The 25,037-nt window shown below is 40.2% G+C and overlaps 4 protein-coding genes across 5 annotated transcripts; 3 read left to right on the top strand and 1 right to left on the bottom strand.

Moving 5' to 3' along the window:
* The first annotated feature begins 3,986 nt into the window (after nt 1-3,986).
* Nucleotides 3,987-5,513, top strand: LOC137602402 (protein Wnt-8a-like). The gene is made up of 5 exons (XM_068325095.1): nt 3,987-4,001; nt 4,113-4,251; nt 4,513-4,638; nt 4,717-4,859; nt 4,947-5,513. Exons 1-5 carry the CDS (start codon nt 3,987-3,989, stop codon nt 5,511-5,513), a joined length of 990 nt encoding a protein of 329 aa, XP_068181196.1.
* A 485-nt stretch (nt 5,514-5,998) lies between these two features.
* Nucleotides 5,999-7,778, top strand: LOC137602808 (protein Wnt-8a-like). The gene is made up of 6 exons (XM_068325856.1): nt 5,999-6,125; nt 6,209-6,242; nt 6,331-6,460; nt 6,718-6,843; nt 7,000-7,166; nt 7,221-7,778. The coding sequence occupies exons 1-6, from the start codon at nt 6,067-6,069 to the stop codon at nt 7,776-7,778; spliced, it is 1,074 nt and encodes a 357-aa protein (XP_068181957.1). The 5' UTR covers nt 5,999-6,066.
* Nucleotides 7,779-19,542: 11,764 nt separating this feature from the next.
* Nucleotides 19,543-20,541, bottom strand: syce3 (synaptonemal complex central element protein 3). Its single transcript, XM_068326247.1, has 3 exons — nt 20,493-20,541; nt 20,074-20,179; nt 19,543-19,936 (listed from the first exon to the last, which is right to left on the bottom strand). Exons 2-3 carry the CDS (start codon nt 20,177-20,179, stop codon nt 19,758-19,760), a joined length of 285 nt encoding a protein of 94 aa, XP_068182348.1. The 5' UTR covers nt 20,493-20,541; the 3' UTR covers nt 19,543-19,757.
* A 731-nt stretch (nt 20,542-21,272) lies between these two features.
* On the top strand, nt 21,273-23,532 carry foxi3b (forkhead box I3b). Of its 2 annotated transcripts, XM_068325914.1 has the most exons (3): nt 21,273-21,446; nt 21,517-22,066; nt 22,285-23,532. In XM_068325914.1, exons 2-3 carry the CDS (start codon nt 21,553-21,555, stop codon nt 22,860-22,862), a joined length of 1,092 nt encoding a protein of 363 aa, XP_068182015.1. In that variant the 5' UTR covers nt 21,273-21,446; nt 21,517-21,552; the 3' UTR covers nt 22,863-23,532. The 2 variants fall into 2 exon arrangements, with proteins under 2 accessions (XP_068182015.1, XP_068182014.1); XM_068325913.1 differs by having other exon boundaries at nt 21,273-22,066.
* Nucleotides 23,533-25,037: the final 1,505 nt, after the last annotated feature.

The raw sequence follows: 25,037 nt of genomic DNA, 5'->3' as shown, positions 1-25,037 counted from the left end.
CAAATGTAAATAAAGTATTGTGCTACCCAGTTACATAATTCAAACCTCATCTATATTTTTATACTCCAACCCATACCTTCAGTATGTATAAAATTTAAACTTCAAACATGACTCGTTGGTGTCATCACAGACTTATGTACGAAATTCATGCCACACGAAAGTCATATGTAGGTACAATTCACTGAAAGCATCAGTTAAGAATCAGGGTTGGTGACACATGTTGTAACTTTATAGCCTCTAAGTGGCTGCTAATAAACACATTACCACGTACTACAGAAAACTAAATGCAATAAGAAACTAGATGCAGAACTAAATAATATATTTTCAAACTAGATCCTTTTTGATGTATTTCATTCTTCCCTGTTAACAGCCTCAACATGTTTCAAACTAGTCTGGTATAACTAATAAGAGGCCAAAGCCTCTCTGTCCTCTAATGCTGGGCTGTGCCAGCCTCTGTCCCTCGTGGGCAGCACATGGTTACCCAGACACTCAACTCAGCCATGCAGTGGAGGTGGTTTTGTGTCTCTCTTGCTCTCTGTTACTGCATAATGCCTGGACTATTTTATTTCAATCTCCCACGTCCAGATTAAGTTTCAGAATTTTTTATCTTAAATCTGGAACCATTTGCACATAATAAATAACTTGTCATTACCAGAGTATTTTTCTTTTAACTCGCTGATTGTGTATAACTTCATTTTTCCATAATATTCAAAAGAGGCTGTTCTTTTTTGCACAAGATCCATCCCTGTGGAAATTGTTTGAAATATGAAAACAGACACACAAATATGGACCCATGACCTCCTGAAACTCAGCTTGGAGAGTTAACAATCATTAATGAAATAAAAGTTTTGTCATAAATTAATTCCAGACATTCAGATCTGTGATAATATCTAAACACATGAAAATGCTAAAAGTGCAGAGGAGTAATTGCAGTATGGGTAAAGTATGCAGTGAAGTATGATGACGCATCATATTAACTTGAGTATGATTGTGACCTGACTATGAGTACAATATTGACTATGAATCAAGGTGTTGTGTACTGCTTCCATGCGTACTGTATGTCAGAATAAAGATTGCCACGTCATTGCATGACTTGCAATTTTATAAATATTCATAACTGACTTTTTTCAGTATATAATTAATGCTACAGAAGGGTAAGAGAAGCTCAGTACCTCTTATAATGGATCTCAGACCTTTAATCTATACATGAATAGTATATACTGTATTACCCTGTTTTTAACAGTCAAAATATAACAGAAAGCTTTGAGTGTTTCATGATAGCTTGGTATTAGACTGTAACCATTTGCGTTTCATTAATGGACAGGAAAGTATCTGGAAAACATCATTGATCCATTATAGAGAAGTGAGTGAATGAATACTCTTGTAAAACGGTCCTCTAACTCCAGCCTGTTCGATTAATATAGTTTTACCTTTGGCTTTAGAATGCTTTAAAGATGTTGATGACTTTGCTCTTGGAATCTTGGAAATTACCTGTTTCTTTTAATTGTTTATTATTAAAATAATGGTATAAGAAATACTGATAGAGCGCAAAATAATGAGTTAATAAAGCCTGGCACTGAACCGGGACCTATTTTTAATTATTTGATGAAATTGAAAAGCGCTGTCAATAATTGAACACAGGAGGACATAACGCGTGTTGCGGATTTCTGTTTGGTGCCACAAGAGCTCTACCTGATCAGTTTCCTCCACGCATCCAGCATGGCAGCTGCTGAGTCAGCTCGACACTGAGGAATTTGATTGGATGACGGAGAAAGGGGGCGGGATAAAGTATTAAACAAAAATTGGTCCGAAAAAAGATTGTGCTTCGACAGAATTAAAAAAAAAATTACAAATGTATTAAATATATTTATAATAATCATTGAGGATTGAATAACGAAATCATATAACAACGATGTCAACTTTAAATTTAGATTGTTGCATTACTTTTTCTGAAATGTTGTAATAATGACAGCTTCCTTTTGGCCTAATAGCTATTTATTACGTATTATTCTTTAATTTCACAACAGCATGTTACTGAAGTAATGATCTGCAATGAGCCCGTCTCCGTCTGACTGGTATCTGTTTGGCGTCACCGGTCCTGCCATCCGTCCTCCGCCTGTTAAACCCGGCACCTCCAGAGCCGTCACTGGTCCAGTTCTCTCACCTTGGCACCGCCGTAAATCAAGTCACTGATTGGACTAATGTGTCTGAAATGTGTGTTCCAACTATTTAATTAACGCGCCTCTTTACTTAATGTTATTCTAAACCCAGCGCCATTCAAAGGTGCTGAACCTGCTGTTCCTCATTTGCAAATTGTGTCGCTGGGCTCGAATAAACATGATGCGGTTTTATAGAAGAAACAAAGTTGTTGACGCAAAACCATTATTATTATTATTATTATTATTATTATTAGTAGTAGTAGTAGTAGTAGTAGTAGTAGTAGTAGTAGTAGTAGTAGTAGTAGTAGTAGTAGTAATAGTAGTAGTAGTATCATCGTCATCATCTCAAATCATAATTATTGATATTCGTACGAGTAGTATTATTATATTTTAAAATATATTACACGTACACGTTATTTGTGGCGTTCTTTTTTTGTAAAAAAAAAACGCGTGGTTTAACGGGGATTTGACAAGTGCAAAGCGATTTAATTATGCAACTATATTGTTATGCAGCAATTTAGTAACGTATCCGTCATTCAACCATCGCTGTCTATATAATGACAGAAGGTGGAAAGAAGCCTGTGGACTATTTCGGACTCTGAAAGGTCATCGATAGAAGACCTCTGGATCATCCCAGGTTTCTAGAAGGTGTAATCAATGTGATTTAAATCTATTTCAGGATTTGCAAAAAAAAGTCAAATCCACCACCTGTCGAACAGTAACGTGCGATATTCACACTGACAATTTATGGATAAAACAGAATTTTTTTTTAAAAAAACGTGTATTTGTTTGACCGTACTCTTGTAAATTCCAGACTGTTTTCACACCAAGTTGTTTCCCAGAGAAACATCTATTATCCTATTATCACGACCATGCCAATGTCGCCGATGTGTGAGGAAGTATTTACATGACTATACCATCAGCTCCTGAAAGACTTTATGACTCTGTATTCGCTGTCTTTCCCACTGGGACGCTGGTGCCATTTCCCAAATGTTTCCAACTGCACTCCGGAGGAATTACGGGTATTTAATGAAGTATTTCTGTATTTCAGTGTTGTGATTTAAGAATTTATAGAGTTCCTAACTTCAGTGCACTTCAAGTGTTTCGGTTTAAATAGTTAACTAAAAATCACTGAAATATTCACAATATCAACAGTAAATTGAGGCTTTTTGAGATTACTGTCATTTTACCTTGGTTTAAAATTTAAAAAAGTTACTAATAGTTCTTATTAACATTACTTTATTTGTCGTAACCGTCCTGCTTATGATATATATATAGATTAAAGTCGTTAGTTATCCATCGGTCCAGGGGAAAGAGTTTCAGGATTACAGCCTGGGAACAACAGGTGAATGAATGACGGGTTGTTTATCCGTCTGTCTTTGAAGTGCAGCGATGCTCCGACGGCTCCTCGCCTACAAGACGCGGTATGAATGTCGAGGTTGAAGCAGTTTCACAGTGAACCGTGAAACTGCTTCAACTGTACCCCTTGATTGACAAATCTGTCAATCAAGGGGTACACGAACATATAAGTATCCCCACAATTGCGTCCGGGATCAGTTGTTCCGCTGTCTGCTGGCACTCACCGCTTGGGATATATGTGAAAAGGCTTCCATTCAGAACACAGCTGCCATGGGATGCTTGTATCTCCTTAGACTCATGGCTATATCCATGTGCTGTTATGTCCACCGTGCATCAACTTGGTATGTCGCATATTTTCGGAGACCTTGTTTTAAAAATGACTAGTTTTGCGTAAATGCTAGTGGCACTGATTTTTGGATTAACGTGGCTTTTTCATTGGCTTTGCATAGGTCGGTGAACAATTTCCTTATGACTGGACCTAAGGTAAAAGCTTTTTGACTGATCTATGATCATACTAAATTAAATGTAATATCGTGCTGTTTATTAAAATGGAATTATGGCAGTTAAATTCAACTAAAACCCTTCCCTGCCAAGGCGTTTCTGACCTATGCCAGCAGTGTGCAGATGGGTGCACGGGGTGGAATACAAGAGTGCAAACACCAGTTTGCGTGGGAGAAGTGGAACTGTCCAGAAAACACGCTTCAATTATCTACGCACAATGGCCTTCGAAGAGGTTAGACGATGGCATGCGGCAAAGAATAATGACGGGCTACACTTAATTTAAAAGAACAATGCTTGGGCTAGTTGTGCGCCAGTCTACATGGACATTGTACACAAACCTGAAGTGAAAGATGTTGATAAAGTTTCCGGCGTACCCGTTATCCTTTTACGCACAAGGTGTGATATTACGCACGGTTTACGCACTGAATTTGAGCGATGCTATTGCACATTTTGTTCCCAAATTGCATTTAAAAGTATTTGTTTCTTATCTTAGCTACAAAGGAGACATCTTTTGTCCATGCCATCAGCGCGGCTGGAGTGATGTATACGCTAACCAAGAACTGTAGTATGGGAGACTTCGACAACTGTGGGTGTGATGACTCCAGGATTGGACAGACAGGTGTGTTTCCACTCTATAGATTCACAAATTGATTAGACACGACCTGAATTTTAATAAGTTGCAAGTTTGACTCCATAGGTGGTAGAGGATGGATTTGGGGAGGCTGTAGCGATAATGTGGCGTTTGGAGAGAAGATCTCAAAACAGTTTGTGGATGCGCTGGAAGGTGGCCATGACTCACGCGCTGCAGTGAACCTGCATAACAACGAGGCGGGTCGACTGGTAAGATATAGTTTTATTATTAATGCAGTCAAGGTTTGTTTTTTCTACATTTACGCATATAGAACTTAACCCTCACTCTTTTGACAGGCAATCAAAGCTACTATGAGGAGAGCCTGTAAGTGTCACGGAGTGTCCGGGAGCTGCACCATCCAAACCTGCTGGATGCAGCTGGCCGACTTCAGAGAAGTGGGCAACTACCTGAAAATGAAGTACAATCAAGCAAAGAAATTGGAGCTGGATAAGAAGCCTGCGAGGGTTGGAAACAGCGCGGACAACAGAGGAGCCATTGCGAACACTTTCAGAAGCATCTCTCGGACGGAGCTGGTTTACCTGGAGGACTCCCCGGATTATTGCGTCAAGAACCAGAGCCTCGAATTCCAGGGCACGGAGGGGCGAGAGTGTCTGAAGGGTAACAAAAACATGTCCCAGTCGGAGAGGAAGAGCTGCCGTCGGCTGTGCGCTGAATGTGGACTCAAAGTGGTGGCAAAGCGCATTGAGGTTGTTAGTAGCTGCAACTGCAAATTCCACTGGTGCTGCACAGTAAAGTGTGACAAGTGTAAGCAAATTGTAACAAAATATTACTGTGCACGTAAAAAAAGTGGAAGAAACCTGAATAATAACGTGAGGCACAGAGCGCGGGCACACCGGCCCTGAAGGCATTTGTTGCATTGAGTCAACATCCTCTCTTTGAACGAAATGAAACAATGGGGACATCGATGAGCATTGTTGTGCATAACAGTACTATTTTCATTCTGAGCTATAACATATTAAGTTTTTGATGCACTTTATCTTTTTGACTTGATTCTGTTCCTACATCAAATTTTGTGGCGAAGGACCGAATTCTCGTTTTCAAGTTTGTCTTATGTCGTGAAATCTGTCTCGGATATTTTTTCTGTATTTTGAAACTAAAACGGTAACCTAATAAATATTTTTCTACAATAAGTGCAACTCAGTCCGATTTTTCCGATTATAATTACCGGCATGTGTTGTTTGTGTATAAGCGTCGAGTGTCATACGTTCTTGGGAAATAAATAAACTTTCGGCGAATAGAATTCTTTAAAGTTCGCAATGAGGCGTTTCCTCAATTCGCCAACCAATCAGCATTCTCGGACCCCAGGGACAATGACACAGGAGTTCCATTTGTTCTGCATCCAGATGACGGAGAAAGTTGCGGCACGCAGGACCAAAACAACCAGCTGTTAGGGCGATGACCATGATCAATGTAACATATATGTTTTTGCATCTGTTAAGTTTAGGACACGCTTGGTAAGGCATTGCTTCCCGCATTCTTTTCTACAGGTATACCTCAGGTAAATGATCTCATTTCTTATTCTTTATCTTATTCTCAGGGTTGCCAGCAACTTCCTTATGACGGGACCCAAGGTAAATACACAGATCGGTGGGATTATCTTTGCAGTGTTCATTTTTGAAATGTGACTTCGGCCAACAAATAACACTGCGTGTCCTGCAGGCCTTTCTAACATATGCAACAAGCGTTCAAATGGGCACGCAGAGAGGGGTCGAGGAGTGCAAACACCAGTTTGCGTGGGATAGATGGAACTGTCCCGACAGCGCAACCCAGCTCAAAGGATTGAAACGCGGTAGGTTGCGATTGAGGATTCGATTAATAGGAGTTCTACATGCAGGTGTATTTCAAAACACGCAGCGAAATATAAATCCGTATAATCCACTGTCCAAGGCGTGTCAGATATAAGAGTAATAGTCACGTTTATTTAGGCGTTTTCTTGCCGACTCGTTAAGGTCCCGTTGCACTTTGAAAAAATAACAATAATCACATAAATTTTGAAGTTTTTAGTTTGAATGATTTAACAAACATGACCAATCCTGTCGCTGACAGCTACCAGAGAGACTTCTTTTGTACATGCAATCAGTTCAGCGGGGGTCATGTACACTCTGACCAGGAACTGTAGTCTGGGAGACCTTGACAACTGCGGCTGTGATGTCTCCAAGAATGGAAAAGTTGGTGAGGTTCACTTTTACGTGTGTACATCGGATTATTATTTTAAACCCATGTCGTGTGTGCCGTTTTACTCATTAGATGTAACATGTGATCGCTCAGTATTTAATTATATGGTTTATTCATTATAAGTGTGATCAGATTTGTATATTGCATATCCAGGAGGTCGAGGCTGGTTGTGGGGTGGTTGCAGTGATAATGTGAATTTCGGCGAGAGGATTTCCAAACAGTACGTGGATGCACAGGAGACAGGCCAGGACTCCAGGGCGGCTGTCAACTTGCACAACAACGCAGCTGGACGCCTGTTAAGTTATGCTTTAATAGAACGTGTTTGTCGGTTTTAAAATCCTTTTCATTGACACACTTCCAATGATTTCCAACAGGCGGTGAAAGCAACAATGCGACGCAGCTGTAGATGCCACGGTATGTCTGAGAGTTGCAGTGTCCAAACGTGCTGGACGCAGCTGTCGGATTTCAGAGAAATTGGTAACTACCTGAAGATCAAGTACAATCAAGCCAAAAAACTGGATGTCGATCAAAAGAGAATGAGGGCTGGAAACAGCGCTGACAACAGAGGTGTCATCTTGGACGCGTTCGGCAGCATTGCGCAGACAGAACTCATCTATTTGGAGGACTCCCCCGACTTTTGTGCGAAGAACCTCAGTTCTGGGCTATACGGCACCGAGGGTCGGGAGTGTGTGCAGCACAGGGAGGATTCGAGCCAGCGGGAGCAGCGCAGTTGTCGCAGGTTGTGTCAGGAATGCGGTTTGCGCGTGAAGGAGATGCGCTCAGAGATTGTGAGCAGCTGCAACTGCAAATTCCACTGGTGCTGCGCTGTGAACTGTGATGACTGTTCTGAGGTTATGGTAAAGCATGTGTGCGCCAGGAGGGAAGATGATGATGGGCACAGCTTCAAACGAAAACACCACGGACCCAAATGAAAAAGGATCTTATATGAATCTGTTAACTGTCAAAGTAGCAGCGGAGTCAGTTGAAGATGCGTTTAAACGACTGTTTGCACTTTTTTTATTCCTCTATGCTTTGTAGCTTATAATGTCTTATTTATGAGTCTTGTGATTTGTTTAATAAAATCAACTTTAAATATTAAAATATTACTGAATGGTTCTTCACTAAATAACTACTATTATTACATAAAGTTACCTCGTAAATGTAATGCTAGTTTATTGTTTTTATAACAGGACACACAAGACTGAATTAGAATAAGAATTACCTGAATACACTTAATAGAGGATTACATGGATAACATGGAGCAGTTTGCACCTTAACAAGGTGTTGATCCATCCTTGATCCACTTTGAAGTCAACACTTATTGATTTCATTCAAAGAGCAGTGAGACTTTGACAGAAAAATTAAGGAAGCACTTTCACCGAGTTGGGTATTTGGCCTGTTAACTGAAACCAATACAACCTATCTGAGTCTTAGTCACATCCTACAGGCAAATGCAAACGTGTGACCATGCGAACTCGAGAAGGGAAAATCATTGATAGACATTACATAACTTTGAGGTACTGTTTCTCAGCTAAGTGGATCTGTGTATTTGAGTGTTATTTCCGTAAAAATTTTACGGTAAAGAATTTCCAATCATTTATAAATGTAACTTAATGTCTTATCTTAAAATTTTAAAGTGATTAGTTCAAGGGTGGAGCATGGTCTCCACCCACTGGCCTCTCTGTCTGTGGAGCCATTAATCAGCCTCCCTCTTCACTCTACCCCCTGTATCTCCAAATATCTCCCTCTCAGTTGGGCATGTCATATATCCGCCACTGTCTCAGCTAAATGAGTGACGGCAGGGATATTACCTTCATAAGGGGGTCTGTGCCCAGGGGATATGGGGTAAGGGCCTAAAAAAGAGGGGGGCTTATCAAAAGACTGCTTCAGTCTTTAAGTCATTATGGAGGTATTAAATAAGATTCAGTGACAAATGAGGCATTAATTCTCACATCATCCAGTGGATCTACTGGTGTCCCTTGTGATCTATGAGAACTCTATTAGTGGAGTCTTCTTTTAACTTATGAGCCAACACTATCAAATCAGAGTTCATGGGTAAGACATCCAGAATGTATAACGAAAGACTATGTCAGTGTGTTCTATCTGGACAAAATTAATTTTGTGCATGGTGAATGGAAAATCACATTGAATTATCTTGCCCTCAGACTAAATCACACCCTCCCATTCTTCCCATCTGTCTGTTTGCTTCTGGGGATATCCTGTATTTCCCATGCTGTCCTGCTGTGTGTTAATGAAGGTTTGCCCTACTGGAAGCCCTTAGTGATCCGCCTCTAATCTCTGCCCTCCACTGGGTACATTATTGGCTCCATATTGGTCTCATATGAGATCACTATTTGTCTGTTATATACAAGTGACATCCTGTTTGCTGATAACCCGACTGGCCCCATTATGAAGGGTAACATCTTGCTAGGCGGACACAGAAAGTGTTTTTAATCCTGTAGCAGTATTTTTAAAGCCTCGTCCACATCAGCATTATCATGTCTCACACAGGGGTGAGGGGTGGCGGGGGTTCCACTCGGGGCAGAGGAATGGGGACTGATCTCCCACAAGGACCCCCTAGGAGGACTCATGTATTCACCCAGACATGCTTGGGGGTCTGTGAGTGTGATTGATCACATCTTCTCTCTGCTGCCCTCCTCTCTCACTTGGGTGTGAGATACCAAGAGACGCGACTGGCTGCAGCCTCCAACAAAAGAAGGGCTGTTGTCTCATGGTAAATTTGTTTAAAATATGTCATGTAACATAGCAAAGCTGTTTATGCAATTTCCTCCGGGATTAATAAAGTATCTATCTATCTATCTATCTATCTATCTATTTGACAAGATTTTTCCCTTTGCAGTAAGTCTTTGGTTGTATTTCATTTCATGTGTGTGTGTGTGTGTGTGTGTGTGTGTGTGTGTGTGTGTGTGTGTGTGTGTGTGTGTATAAGCATAAAATGTATTTTGCAATCAACTGAAAATAGCAAAATTGACAGATTTTCTCATTTTATTATTTGAAAAGAACATGAAAAAAGCATTCCCCAATCTGCATATCTTCTGACTTTAAATAAAAATTAATGTATTTCTGACGCCAAGGAGTTTTTCCAACCAAATAAGCAGTGAACAATCTATCAGGCAATATCTGGTCAAAGATCTTTATCTTTATATCAGACTTAGTTGAATATAATTTACGCCACAATTACAGAGTATACATGACTATTCAGAATGAGACTGGAACACTGAACATGTTGGTAATTAATAGAATAGAATAATTAATAACATATAAAATAAAATCAACACGGGGGAGCAGTCACCAAATTTGGGCTGTGACAAGGACAGTGACTATGAGGGCCTCCACCAGGAACAACCTGCTGTCACACAGGTGGGATGGGACCGATGATGTTGAAATGAAGCTGCCTTCCTTTGCAGACACAATGAGGCCATCTCAACACCAGCATGGCAAAACTTCAGGAACAAGCTGCAATAATTAACAGAGAGAAATGGATAGGACAGAATTGTACAGAAATAAATGTACTCATATGTCACACCATACCTGCTTCTTCATTTTACATTGAAAGTAGAATTTGGGTTTATGCACCAACAACGCACCAATGAGAACAGAGAGACAAAGTGTTTGGAGCTAGCTAGAGAACATCATCTGTTTGTCTATTCACTCACTGAACACAGAGACAGATGAGAGGTCAACTTTCACTAATGGCTTTAAAGGACAGAGATCTGTTTCATCAGCCATGTACAGCTACTCAATTTAATTGTCCTTAAATATAGAAAACATTATACTGGGACAAGAGTGCATGTATTAGAAATATTAGACAAGTGAAAAAAGGCAGTCATAGAAATGTGTTTCATGTGGGTGCTAAAGGGCATGATGGAACATGTAATGTTATAAATTCACTCAGTTTCAAGTTGCCACTTGTCATGGAAAATACCGTATTGGTTTGAATATAAGACGACCCTGATTATAAGACGACCCCCTCTTTTTCAAGACACAAGTTTGAAAAAAGACTTTTTGAACACCAAATTTAATTTTTATACAGAAATTACAGTACATCTGAAACAAATGATTATGTCAATATATTCGAGAGAAAAAGCATGCTATTTTGCCTCATTCAAATCATGCAAAAACTGTCTACCACATCTTAATATCTGAACATATAAATATGTAAACTAAAGTGTAATCACGTTTGTAAATGAATGGTGAGTGGCACCAACCTTGCTACCATTCGAGAACCGACCCACTTTTCTCCAGATTGTTGCTACGTTTCTCCATTTTCCGTTATCACACCTCTTATTTTCTTCTCTTTTCTTTTGTACCGCTATTTTTTATTTTTCATCTTCGTGCTACCGCTATTTTTATTTTCTTCTTCGTGACAGGGGTTGGCTTTGGCCTAGGGAATTAAGTTCAGCATTCGCTTTAAAGACATCTGGCGCCATCTAGCGTTGTGAATGGGTATAATGTCTAGACCCAGAATGTAAGACGACTCCCACTTTTTCAGTCTTATTTAAATGCAAAAAACACCGTCTTATATTTGGGCCAATACGGTAGTTTTTGCTGTCTAGTTTGTGTTCTTATTTCATCCAACCCGCCGTCGCCCCCCAACTTCTCAAAACTGGATTTCAAGGTTAGAGCGCATAGTGTGATCACAACAAAAAAAAAATATGCAAAATGTGCAGCCAATTGTGTTTTACCCTCGCATTTCTTACGTGGTGTGTATTAGCAGATTGTTGTTTATTACACGAAGCGCACCTGTTTATGGATAAAAAATGCTCACTCAGTAAACTGTACTTCAGTAAAACTTAGAATCCAAGCCTGTGATGACTTGTATTTTCACTCACCTTTCACCAAGAGAGTGAAAAAAAGAGACTCAAAAACAGTTCCTTGCGATTTCCTTCATTACAGAAATTTCCATGACAGAAGTTGGTGTCGGAAGTGGGATCCCAGACTGACAGACTGAATGCCAAACGTGTTCTGCCTTTTACCCAATTCTTCTGATGAGAGGACCGACCATGTCGTGCACCGATTGTCTGGGACACTAGGAAAATGCATTCAGGTTTCAGGTACACCTGAATGCGGTTCAGGGAACCTTGAGAAATCGTGACACAGGTCCAGTAAGCCCCTGAGACATCTAGGGTCTAGAACCCAAACAAAAAGTCATTAGTACATAGGTAATTGTGCTTTGTTGTGCAAAAAGGTGTCATGATTTAATGCATGTACATCAATGTACATTATATTTTATAATTGCAACACATTTATAACTAAACACATATTTTGCTTTTTTGAAGTTGGTAGAATCTTTTTGACTTGGTCATTTTATGAGCAGCTCGCATGCTGAAAAAGTGTGAGCACCCCTGTGTCAGGAAGATGCGTTGTGTTGCAATTGTGCATTACCCTACAGTCAACACCAGATGGCCGCATCATCACACGAAACACTGATCAGGACACGTTCTCTTCTCATGTGAAATATGATGTCTCGCCTCCACTATATGTGTCTCACTGGCGGATGAACACAACCATGGGAGCAGATTTGTTGTCAGCTGCCTCCATGTTTCCTTTGTCATCATCAATTAGTATGAAACCAGATGAATTACATTGTACCGCACATGAACATATAGGACCTAACAACAACTTTGAGAAAATTTGTTTCAGAAATGTTAATGACACTGACGATACTGATTTGAATCACACTAACAGTTTTCGTGCAGCTCCTGTGACATTGAGTCCTGATCAGAGACCATTTTTCATATTTCCATCACCAAACCACAGCATGCGCAATGGAAAGATGTGGGTCCCTTTATAACACATTGTCGCTCTGACACCAACATGTCTCAGATCCCTGAGACATGATGGTGTATTCTGTGATTCTCTGTAATCCTGTTATCTTTGTTCCAGTTCATCCCAAATCAGTTTTAGTTTGCATTGTGTTTCAATGGGCAGAAATACACCTGGATGTGGCTGTGTCAAGGTTTTTCTTGCAGCTCCACCTAGTACTGTGAGGTTCAGGTATGCAGTTTAAGATGTCTTGTTCATTAAGGCTCTGCCCAGCTTCAGTGCGTGGATGATTTGCTGATTGCTGCCCCTACAATAGAACAGTGTGAACGTGACACCATTACTATACTGTGCTTTGTCATCTTGCAGCTGAAGGACGTGGAATTGTTTAACCGGACTGAAGCTTGCTATTTAGCCAAAGAGAAACAGGTTACCATCTACAGTCTCCTGATGCCTTTGGTGTTGTCCATGATTTTGGTGTCCTCTGGCGCCATCGTATGGTCCTGAAATCTAGTGACAACCCTATACTGAATTATAAATTTGTTACCTCATTTCTAGATGCGATTCGTCTCCCCTCTGTCGTCTCTGTAAACGTGCTACACACACTTCCTCAACAGTCCCAGTGTCCCGGGAGAATGCTCTGCCGGATGCTGTGGCCAAGAAGGCTGCTCTTCTTCCTCCCCCTTTCTCCCTTTCATCACTTCTCTCTCCTTCCCCTACCTCCCCTGCTTTCCTGTCTGATTTGTCTTCCCTCTCCTCATCAAACAATCATTGCCTTTGGCAGGTTTTGGGCACCTCCCTTGTTGATGGCATCTGGATAGGTACCAATGGGAAACCCTGTGTCCCTTTTTCTCTTTTTCCTGCCTATGGCAAATTGTCACGTGGCCTTGACCATGTGACAAAAGGGGGGGATGTGCACAGCAATCATAACTCATTGGTTCAAGAAAGGCTTTTCCCCCTATGCTGCAGAATACTGAAAATCACATGTGCTCAGAACAGCCCAGGAAAGACACCAAAACTAAGACAAAACCAACAGCAGATGGGAAAGAGAAAATGGTTAAAACCCAAACTGGTAAAATGTTGTGAAGAAATGTATTTATCATGGATCAAAAGTCTGCCTATTGTACTAGAGTATATGATGATCCATGTGTGCTTGTGATGCAACATGTCCCCTTTGAAGTTATCTTTGAAATACCACCACATGTTGGCATGGGATTGCCCAGACCCCCTATGGACACCAACATCTGTGAAGACGACCTGGTGAATTATTACATTGTATTAACCACCAAACTCTCCAACATCAGACCTTCCACATGCAGCAACCGCACCTCTCCACTCTATCAAACCCGGTGACTTTGTACTAATAAAGAACATCCACCAAAAGTCCTTGCAACATTTGCTTTGAACAAGACTGTTTCAAGTTCTTCTCATCAGCCACGCCACAGTGAAGTGGGTGAACATGCACTGTGGATCCACACATTACATTGTAAAGTGGTGCTCCTCCAGCTGATGTCCAACCAGCACCTGCTGCCTGCGGAGAGCAACAAGTGACACTTGTAGAAAACATTGTTAGATGCTTCAGCCGTGAGTGCTGACAACTGCTAGCTGTAGGTCATACACGAATCCTTCACTAGTCAGACAGACAATCCTGCTAAGAATTACACACACTTAACAGAAGAAGCTGTGCCATAAGACCAAGAGTGACTGTGAATCAAAAAACATCACTCCATCAATACTTTATTCTGTCCAGTTCTGTCAGTCCTGGGCAGTTCCTGTTACAGAGTATGGCTGAAAACCTCATCTCACACTACGCCTAACAGTTCCTTTAGTGGTACACCCTTTCTGGTGGGTGAGATCCCCGTGTCTTATTGTGCTTAAGTCCTTGTACTTCATATTCACCTAATTCCTCCTTTAACACCTCGGAAGCAATCCCGTTTCCCACTGCATTCCTTATTTTTTTCATTTCCTGCGTACCCTCCCTAATCAAGATGTTTACTGGTTGTGTAGTCATTATGTTTATGTTAAAATCGATCCAGATTGGGTAGGTCATTGTGCTCCTGTCATCATGTCTGATCATTCCTGCATTGTAAAGTATAATCAAAAGTGGAGAAATGCAATGGAAAATACAGATCCTTTGTGTTTTCATTTCACATACACACCCCCAAACTGCTCAGAACTGGTTTTCAAAATTAGACCGCATAGCGTGACGAGAACAGATAACCATAAAAAGCAAAAAGTGCAGACACCTGTTTCACCTTTGCTTTTCCTTTATAGTGTCTAATAGCAGAATGTTGTTTGTTACACAAAGTGCACCTGTTCATAGGTAGAAATTCTCATTTGCTGAACTGTGGTTCAGAGAGACTTAGAACCCAACCATGTGTTGACTTGCATTTTTCAACCGCTTTACTTTGCAACAAAGACAGTGAAATAAAGACAGACTTGTATGTAATGGTAATATTATAGAAACCCCCATGACACACTGCACTGCTGCTCCACTATGTTGTCATGACAGATAGATAGATATACAAAGACGTTCCTCAACTTCCGTTTTAGTTACGTTCCGAACGGCCGAAAGTAATGTGAAAATGAACGTAAGTTGTTACTGTACGTTCCAGTAATGTGTGACCGTTCAAACTGTATGTACATCCATAAATTCTATTACTGTATCTTATAAAACACCGCTTCTTTTGACTACCACTATCACTTGTAGAGTTACACTTTTGACCAACCATATTTGCTTAGGGTTACAAATACGCAAAACAATGTATCTGTAAAGTCAGAGATCACAGACACGACGTCTTAACACAAGGGTAACACGCGATGAACTGGGAAGAGGCAAAGCACATTCAGTCTGTCGTTTGCACCATGTAAAAAATGGGTGCAGTGTCAAACGTAAGATCGTTTGAATGTCTCGTACTATGGAGAGCTAAAGTCAAAAATTCATTCACAAAGATTTTTTTTTAACAAAATTATTTTACAGTCAGTTCAAACGTAAAATCGAAAAAATGTAAAACGAATGAACATAAGTAGAGGAGCGTCTGTAGTTTATTAATCCCGGAGGAAATTGCACATATCCACTGCTCAGGCATACATAATGAATAAATACTGGATAAACACCAGGAGAAAAGGAAACACTGACAGGAGATACCGCAAGACATACACTACATTAACAGACACATATAGCACTAACAGGATGTGTGAGGTGCCTTGTTAACTGAGCTTCTCCCAGATTTAACGTAAATGTTAATCTAATCCTGTAGGAAAATGTTAGTCCACTCTAGCACACACTGGTGGTTAGTCAAATGCATATATAGTGGGTACAGGCCTGTAACACACACACACACACACACACACACACACACACACACACACACACACACACACACACACACACACACACACACACACACACACACACACACACACACACACACACACACACACACACACACACACACACACACACACACACACACACACACACAGGCCTATAGGCATGCAAGTGATCGAGAAATACAGGGCAGACAGCTCCTCTGTTGTGCGCCCTAAATGAGCAGCTTTTAAAGGGGACAGTGCCTTGCTCAAGGGCACCTCCCACTGCCAGTTCACACTGAAATGTTTGTCTGATACGGGTTTTGAGCAGGCAACTCTACAGTACCCAGGCCAAGACTTAGTGGACTGAGCTATTATCGCCCCAGAAACACTCATGGATCAGAATACATCTCCTTCTATGTTAGTCTATTACATACAACATTGATGTCGTAGCTCAATTTGACCCAGTGCATGTGAAATGGCCCATTTTCATAATATATGCTGATTACAACAATTAAACCAAGCAGAAGAAATTTCATATTTAAAAATATATTTTAACTATTTTTCCCAGATTTTCAAACTTCAAACAAATGGGTCAATTTGAACCGTAACATAGCAGGAGGGTTAAATTAACATCTGAACAGAACCCAAAACAAAGCACAAATCGATCCAAATAAAATTCAAATAAAGTTTAAGTCTCTCCCTTTCCATGTAGGAATCGTGTGGGGAGAGAAGGATTAAGGAGAAGGAAAATCTGCAGAGAAGTAGAAATAGAGGGGAAGTTGTCTCTTCCTCTGATTCCTTGTCAAGTTGTCATAAAGTTGCCTGTTCAAAACTAAAATTACAGCTGATAAATATTCCTTTCACGCTGACTAAGTTTAGAATCTTTGTTTTCATGGCAACCATGTTTCCATCTAACCCATGCCATAGACTGCCATAGAATGTGTTTGCTGTGGCTTTACTAGCTGGATCCTTCAACCAAGAACACCCACACCAGATTGGACTGAACGACATAATATTCTAAACCCTCCGCTCACTCTGAGTAACACAATAATTACATTTTTTTCAGTGATGCTTCTATAGCCCCTCACAGATAACATACTCATCCCTGCTCCTTCACTGTCAACAAAACCTCAGTTAATAACCCAATGTCAGAACCAAGATGGATGAGGACCAAATTCGAATTGCAAATAATTTATTACATTCTAAAAGTAATATGAACCTTACTGATACTGTACAAATGATAAATATGATTATTTTCTGTGCTATTTCACACTTTTCAGTACTTTCAGAAAAGAAACAGCAGATGGCAATGTTGTAAAAGAAAATTAATAATGCAGTTCATTGCAGGGGAGACTTTGGGACAAAGACTTGTTCATAAGTCCTCCCTATTAAAGTTTTATTTTGGTGGATCCGGCATTTGCATGTTTCCTGATTTGGAGGAAAGGCGATCAAACATGAATTTGAAGGCAATAAAAGAAACGACGGTCAGACACTGCCTATCAGTATCATCTCTCCTCTTACTAAAGTGAGGACACATAGAAAAATAAACAATTTAGCAAACATTTTTTGCAAAGTGATGATAAATTAGAATGGTACAATGCTGGATGAGCACCCCTTCACAGCGATGCTGTGGTTAGAAGCCAAGGTTGACAACGTAGAAACCCTCCATGAAAACTTTCATTTTGTCAGCACTGGCCTCAACAACAAACGGTGGATGAACAGTAACAATGTCATTATATGCAATGTTAAAACTGCAGGAAGAAGTCAGCATACTCATTCAAACAACCTGACATGTTCACATCTTATAGCGCGACTCAAGGAGTGTTTGACGCTGACTTGTGCTGCTCTGTATCATTCGGTCCGTCTTATCTTTTCTCAAAGACTGTTATGCTTTAGATTTCCCCGAGGTGAAGGAGTACCCATCACACACACACCCCGTTGCTGCACAGCAACGCCACTGACCAGAATTCTGTAGTGCGGAGCCAAGCGTGTCCTGCTGCACCATTTAGGCCTTTGAGCAGCACCAGGCTTAATGTGGGAGTTTACAACTCTGTCTGAGTTTCTGGATGCTGATTCACACAAATCGGTCAATATCATGAAATTCTTCATATTGGAAATTTCTACGTTGGACAGACACAAAAAAATCACATATTGTTGACCTATGCTCACCACACATGTCATTACCTCTGTGCTTCACAACTCATTGTTGGGTCATGCTGGAAACCTGCTGCTGCTCTAGTGCTTCTTTGATTTTCAGCAAAGCCAGCTTCTCAGGATGACCAACGCAAATGATCAGATCGCATTGCCTCAGATGGGTGCGCACTGTCGGCAGAAAGGAAATATGAATGCCTGAAGTCAGAATACTTTCATGGTATCAAAAAATCACAATCCAGAATATTTGAAGTTTCACACTAGTGTGGAATGGAACATTAATGATTAAAAAACTATAATTAAGATGCATCTGAGTTGTTATACTGCAGTAAAAAGACTCATTACTATTAATATTACATGATACATTATACAGAGGCATATAGTCTACACGTTGCCTGTAACCAGGTTTTCAATACTGTATAGTTTCCTAACTTGGTGAAATTAACAATGTAAGTGTATTACAAAAAACCATTGTACAAACTTTTAAATGGATTTGGAGGTATGGTGTCCGCAAAAGAAGTTGAGCATCAGATCTTTCATTTTCTGTTGCTGTTTTATGTAGTTCTTCTAACATTATAGCTTCATATCTGTTCAAACATGTATCATTCCTTGTTTTTTTTTATATACATGTGAAAACATTTTACAAGAAAAAGGTGGCACCAAATAAAGTGTCGTATATTTTTTGAGAGTAACACATTTTTAATATATATTTAAGTAGATAATCACAATCAAACAAAACATTGTAATCTCTCAGCTATCTCCATGCCAAAACACATATCCTGGTTAAAATTACGGTGAATCATGGACAACCATGACTGTGAAATCCATCAGTTACTCTTATCTACCCATCAGAAAATTAAAATATAACATCGCACAGCATCATGTAACTCTGTACCACTGACCTCAAAAAGAAAGACAATATTGCACAGCAGTTGGTGTAATCTTCTTAAAGCTATCATTTTTCAGATCTTCTACAGCTGACACTTTACGTGTTTTGCATTTGTGCAAATCAGCCACCTCGGTCATCTTACCTCCATTTGGAAGCTGCTTTCTGACATTTTGGAGGTGAAAACAGAGTGGATGGCAATATGCAGTCATACATACATGCCAGCTGATCCATGCAGTTAGACAAGGAATCCAGCTCTTTCAATACGTTTTCCAGATCACTGTAGTCGGATGGATGAGGGTGTCCTGTCCTCTCCATGTTTTCCGTCTTGAAAATAATTAGATCAAAATAAGGCAAAATCTCAGCCTACCCTATTTTTAATGACATCCCATAAAAAAAATCATGAAATAAAATCCAAATCCACGTGACATTTCTATGAATAAGTTAATAACTTTTGAATAACAAAATAATAATCATGCAAGAGCCATCAAAGTCTACAGCTATCAATAAATAACATGAGGCATTCTTTTTTTTTAATTTTTTATTTTTTTTAAGTCAACAATACAATTTAGTTCCGAGATTAATACAATTTTTAAGTGCGTGCAAACAACAACCATTAACCAATGTAACCAATCTAATGCAAACTGTGGAACCATGAAAAAATACACATGCTGTTCCTTGAAAAAATAAATATGCAGTTTTACAACTTACTCAACAAACTGTTTCAATAACCCTTCAGTGTCAAATTTTTGCAGTGAACAACGAGTGAAGTGAATTATGTCTGAGGGGGAGCTGCTGACGGGGAGCCTGGGCTCTGATCCGTCTCTGACTGCTGGTCTCCACAGACCGCAGCTCGACATCTCCGGTAAGCCGCCTCCAGCTTCAGCATGGCGGCCGCCAGCTCGGGACTGGTCCGCAGAACCACCGTGTCGTAAATCATACAGGTTAGCTGCACTACACGTGGAGACACACATGGATGAAACAACAGCTGGCCATCACAACACAAGGGCATCCAACTACTGTAAAAAAAATAAAAAAATAAAAAAAAAAGTCTGACACCTTAGCAGACACCACAACATGAATTTAAATACCTGAAATATTTTCAACATCTTCGCTCATTCTTTCCAAATCCTTGTTGAGCCCCATCAAGTCTTCGCTGTCGTTCTGAGGAAGTTCGGGCGGCTTAAAGTCGGCCATCTAACAATTACAGCCACGGATAATGTTTCCCTCAGGTGTCGGTGTGTGTCGGGTTAAAACAGATGCTATCGCCGCTCCGCTGGTCACGATAAGAACCAGCAGGTTACCGGCGCTAGCTTAGGTTAACGCTTAGCTTACGACACTGCGGCTAACTTTAGCAAGGTGAGTCCGGAAAAGTTAGCATGTCTGTTTTTCCCCCCCAAAATGGTTATTTTGACTCATTAACTTTTGTGAACACACTACTAAAATAGTAGTTATAATTTAGGGTTTAGGGTTCAAGATCATTAAGTAGTAGAAAAGGTGAAGAACTTACAGCGGTGCTCCTCCTGAGACTTCAAACCGCTCCTTACCTTAAATAATAACGTAATCTGATTAATGGGGGACGTAAAGATGACGTCACACGTCGTGTTCACACATTGGTTCATTGATATGATTTAATAGCCTGTCAATGTGTGGAAGTTAAAATATGAAATTAAATTATTTATATTCCACAGCAGTAGAAATATGAACTTGTTTTTAGTACTTAAATTATTTCTATTACATGTCTACTACTACATTTGAAGTGGATGGGATGTAAATATATTTTTGTCATTATTACGACAAACTGTGCAAACTGTGTAGCTCAAGCTTTACCAAATATAGTCAAAACGCTATCATTATACTGTATATATGAATATTAGGTTCTGTACGTGCTTCCAAAATATTACATACTAAATCATAGCCATAAATCATTTGTTGTTAATATTGACAATGTTATTTTCATTTACAAAACAAATTTGTCTCACATGGCATGTACTATGGGGAAAAAATAATTTATTTAAATCGGTCATACAGTAGTATGTTTGGTTTGTTTAAAATGTGTTTAATAATCCTGATACAAATTCAGACTCAAGTAAATGGTTGAGTGGAAAATTATTTAACTGTGGGTGAACAAATACCCTGGAGGAACTAAACTAGCTGACAGCTGAGGAAAAAAAACCTGAAAGCAATGGACTCACCTGAGAAAACAACCAATCACAGGAGAAGGTGGGCGTTTTCTTTGGAATAGATAAAGCAGATATGAAAGGTGACATCTGACATAAAGCAAGGGCAAACAGACAAGGTAGTTGTGGTGAAGCGCAGACTGCAACTTGGAAGCATTATTTGATTTAATACTTGGAAACACCTGCAGAGATCTAAACAACAAAAAGGACTTATAGAGCGTGGACAGAATCACTGCAAGAAAGGTGTTTAGACGAAAAACACCTAGTCAAAGGAGTGACAAAAGGTGAGAAGAAATTTAAATAATGTCTTCATTTGAGACGCAGGACCAATCTCCTCCTCGATGTGGCCCACAGTTTCCCAGCCTCGCCCAGGAACCACCTGAACTCAGCATGTACAGCGACTGCTACTATCCTCCTCCCTCGCTGCCGAGTCCTCAGCGCACCACACCAACATCCTACGACCTGGGCGACTACACCACCTCCTCACCAAACCCTTACCTCTGGTTCAATGGCTCCGGTATCAACACACCATCATACCTGACTACTACTGGCCCACCGGGCAACCCTGGTCCCCCTTTTGTTCCTCAGCACTACGGCATGCAGAGACCTTACCTGGGCCCTGCTGGAGCTGGGGGACCAGGAGGGGAGCTGGGCTGGTTCTCTCTTCCCTCACAAGAAGACCTGATGAAGCTGGTCAGGCCACCATATTCCTATTCTGCCCTCATCGCCATGGCTATACATGGGGCACCAGACAGAAGGCTGACCCTGAGTCAGATTTACCAGTATGTTGCTGACAACTTCCCTTTCTACAACAAGAGTAAGGCAGGCTGGCAGAATTCCATCAGACACAACTTGTCGCTTAATGACTGCTTCAAAAAAGTGCCAAGAGATGAGGATGACCCAGGTAATTCTTTACAATCAAGTTTTTTCTCATTTGAATATCTGTAAAAAAAAAAAAGGATGACTTTTTTTTATATCATTCACTTTTTCAGTGGCATTTTTTGTTTGTTTTTTCCTTTTCTTCTTATTTGCTGTGTTCCATGTGATGCGTACTGTAAACACTACTTTTCCATATTTGACTTTTGACCTGAAATTTAGTAATCCGCCATTTTTTCATCACAGGCAAAGGCAACTACTGGACGCTTGACCCAAACTGTGAAAAGATGTTTGACAATGGAAACTTCCGCCGCAAAAGGAAGAGGAAGTCTGACTCCCTCCCTGGTGGTGAGGGTGTTTCAGGGGCTATAGACTCAGGTGACAGCGAGAGGAGTAGTCCCAAACTCTCTGGCAACACTACCCTCGATATCTCTCCGACAGCGGACAGAATCCCCTCACCTTCATCGTCAGGTCCTGCACCTTGTCTTAGCAGCTTCTTGTCTGAGATGTCTGGAGTGACAGCTGAGGCAGCCAGTGAGGTGGGAGGCGATGGGTTGAACAGGCCACTGCAGATCAACCTTCCTTTAGATGGGCCCCATAGATCCACACAACCTGGAAGCTTTGGTAACTACTCCCCCAGTTCAGGTGGTCCAGAATGGTTACAACAAGTGCCAGGTCCCCCTGGTCTCTCCTCTTCACCCATCCACTCTTCCCTCGGCTACTCGAGCCCCATCCTCAGCCAGTACAGTTCATCAAGTGGGCATTTCTACCCCACACTGGGCTCAGCAGGAATCGTCTATCATCGTGAGGGGACAGAAGTTTAATAAGACATTACAGGAGGGAAAAATTCATGTTGAAGACTCATGGCAGAAATTTTTTTTACCTGTCTGGTCACTTTTGTTATGGGGAGGTTCTTTTGTAAAGGCAGTACATGTACACAAACACACGCAGGGTATGGTTGCGCTGACTGAGACAGTTGAGATCAGTATAGCGTGTGACAGCAGAGTAAAAAGGCTTAGATTCCCACAGGAATAGCTGAGTCTACCACAATGGATGGCAAGTGTCACTCCCTAAATCTGCTGTCAGCCTCACTATCAGGTCCTCAGTCAGCTTTTATTTTACCTAGAACTTGTCTCTATCAGATCTGACTCATTAACAGACCCAAGATCTGATCTGCTGACATCAAGCTATTCCACACCACACTATCTGGCATTCTTTGATGGTATCATGGCAGTCACACAACACATTTAGCAGAGTGTTGTTCAGTTACACCATTGTTAATGTAATGTGTGTAAACAATGCTGTAAAAGAGGAAAACACCTGATGAACTTCCAGGCCTGGAATCTGTTACATAGTTATAAATGTAAAAATACATTTAGTATGTTGTATGTGTTGTGTAATGTTATATGTTTAAATTGTGGGTTTGGTAGAAATGATCATTAAAATGATTAATAAGGTATGAATATGCTATGTGTGTTGTTTTTGATAAAAATAAAAAGTTTTAGAGATTTTATCATTGCATTTTTCCTTTTATTATTTAAGAAGAACGCAGGAACAACTGGATATATGGTCTCACCCCACTCTAACCACTAAAAAAGAAATAGAAATTCTTAAGAAGTACTTCCTAAGTGAAAACAGTCCTGTCAGAAAAGTGATGACCAAAGTGTGGAACCTACATGTTGGCGTAACCTGATCTCTGTGTGATGGATAGTTAACTGCTTCTCCTACACAGTGAGAAATCCAAATTCCCATGCAGTCTCCATGCTACACTGAAGTCTGAATTCCCTCCATTCTTACACAGATACTGCTGACTAGATGCAAGCACCTTTATTACAGTCAGGAGACCAACTGTAAAAAAGCCAGAGATGCTGAAGTATGAATTAACTTTTAGATAAACATTCACCACAGCTGATGATATACTGAGTCATGATTAATCTTCAGAGATAACGATTTTTCGACTATCAGAGGATAGATACCATTAGACACACTAAAGGAGTCTGCGACAGCCAGAAAAAAAAAAATCTACACAAATGTAAATCACGTATGAAGTACTTTTATTTCTGTGTACAAAATGGATCCAATTCACACCATACAAAGAAAACCACAGTTGGCTTTTCTCTGTGATTGAAATTCATCAAATGGTGCTGACGGTGAAAAAAATGGTTCAATTATTTTTTATTTTATTCATGACAGCAAGTGCAATGAGAACAGACAGCGCAGACGCAAGCATGAAACTCCCATGTTGCTGCTTGTTTTATGTCCTGAAACAGAGCTTGTATTAAAAATTAACACAATTCCTGGTTTTAATCTGTTGTCATGCCCTTGTGTTATTTCAGTAAACTCTTCCACTGATGTCACCTTTAGGCCTTTATTTACCCTAAAACACAGGCATCATGACCATCATTTACAATAAACAAAGAAAGAAAGGCAGAAAGAAAGGCAGAAGAAAGAACGAAAGAAAGAAAGACAAAAAGAAAGGCAGAAAGGGAGAAAGAAAGAATGAAAGAAAGAAAGATAATTGACAGCATGTACTAATGCTTGGAGGTTAGAGGGTCAACCTGTCAAATTTGCATAACTGAATTCAAGAGAAGTGGTGAGGTTGAATTTGGATGGCTCATAAAGTCCTGTTTTATTAGTTGTGTCATATCTGATTTAACTGTGTCAAATGTTCTACTTTGTAAAAAAAACAAAAACCTCAGACAGCACTCATGATTTATGCTGTGCCAAATAATAATGTTTTAATGTGGATATTACAGAGTGGATCAAGTGGTTTAGAGACAAAAAGAAGTGTTGAATAAGCATTGCAGAGGAGGGAAAACACACTGAGTGAAATGTGGTGAATGTCAGAAACACCACTGTCCCAACATGTTACACATCAGTCCCAAATTATCTTGGCACTTAGAATCATCCATGCAGTAAATTCGGTTTTTCTTCTTTTTTCTGCATCTTACCCAGGCTGAAAGCTGATAGGTAAAAGATGTGACATCAAGAGTATGAGT

Source organism: Antennarius striatus, chromosome 10 (assembly GCF_040054535.1).
Source record: "Antennarius striatus isolate MH-2024 chromosome 10, ASM4005453v1, whole genome shotgun sequence".
NCBI lineage: Eukaryota > Metazoa > Chordata > Actinopteri > Lophiiformes > Antennariidae > Antennarius > Antennarius striatus.
The sequence above is the reverse complement of the archived record's forward strand: the minus strand, read 5'-3'. Positions and strand labels throughout refer to the sequence as shown.

Coding starts and splice junctions, on each gene's coding strand:
- syce3 (XM_068326247.1), bottom strand. CDS start 20,179: ATGGCCGACTTTAAGCCGCCCGAACTTCCTCAGAACGACAGCGAAGAC. Junction 19,937..20,073: donor AGATGTTGAAAATATTTCAG/GTATTTAAATTC, acceptor CTCCACGTGTAG/TGCAGCTAACCTGTATGATT.
- foxi3b (XM_068325913.1), top strand. CDS start 21,466: ATGTCTTCATTTGAGACGCAGGACCAATCTCCTCCTCGATGTGGCCCA. Junction 22,067..22,284: donor AAGAGATGAGGATGACCCAG/GTAATTCTTTAC, acceptor TTTTCATCACAG/GCAAAGGCAACTACTGGACG.
- LOC137602402 (XM_068325095.1), top strand. Junction 4,252..4,512: donor GCACAATGGCCTTCGAAGAG/GTTAGACGATGG, acceptor TTCTTATCTTAG/CTACAAAGGAGACATCTTTT. Junction 4,639..4,716: donor CTCCAGGATTGGACAGACAG/GTGTGTTTCCAC, acceptor TTGACTCCATAG/GTGGTAGAGGATGGATTTGG.
- LOC137602808 (XM_068325856.1), top strand. CDS start 6,067: ATGACCATGATCAATGTAACATATATGTTTTTGCATCTGTTAAGTTTA. Junction 6,243..6,330: donor TCCTTATGACGGGACCCAAG/GTAAATACACAG, acceptor CGTGTCCTGCAG/GCCTTTCTAACATATGCAAC. Junction 7,167..7,220: donor GTTATGCTTTAATAGAACGT/GTTTGTCGGTTT, acceptor GATTTCCAACAG/GCGGTGAAAGCAACAATGCG.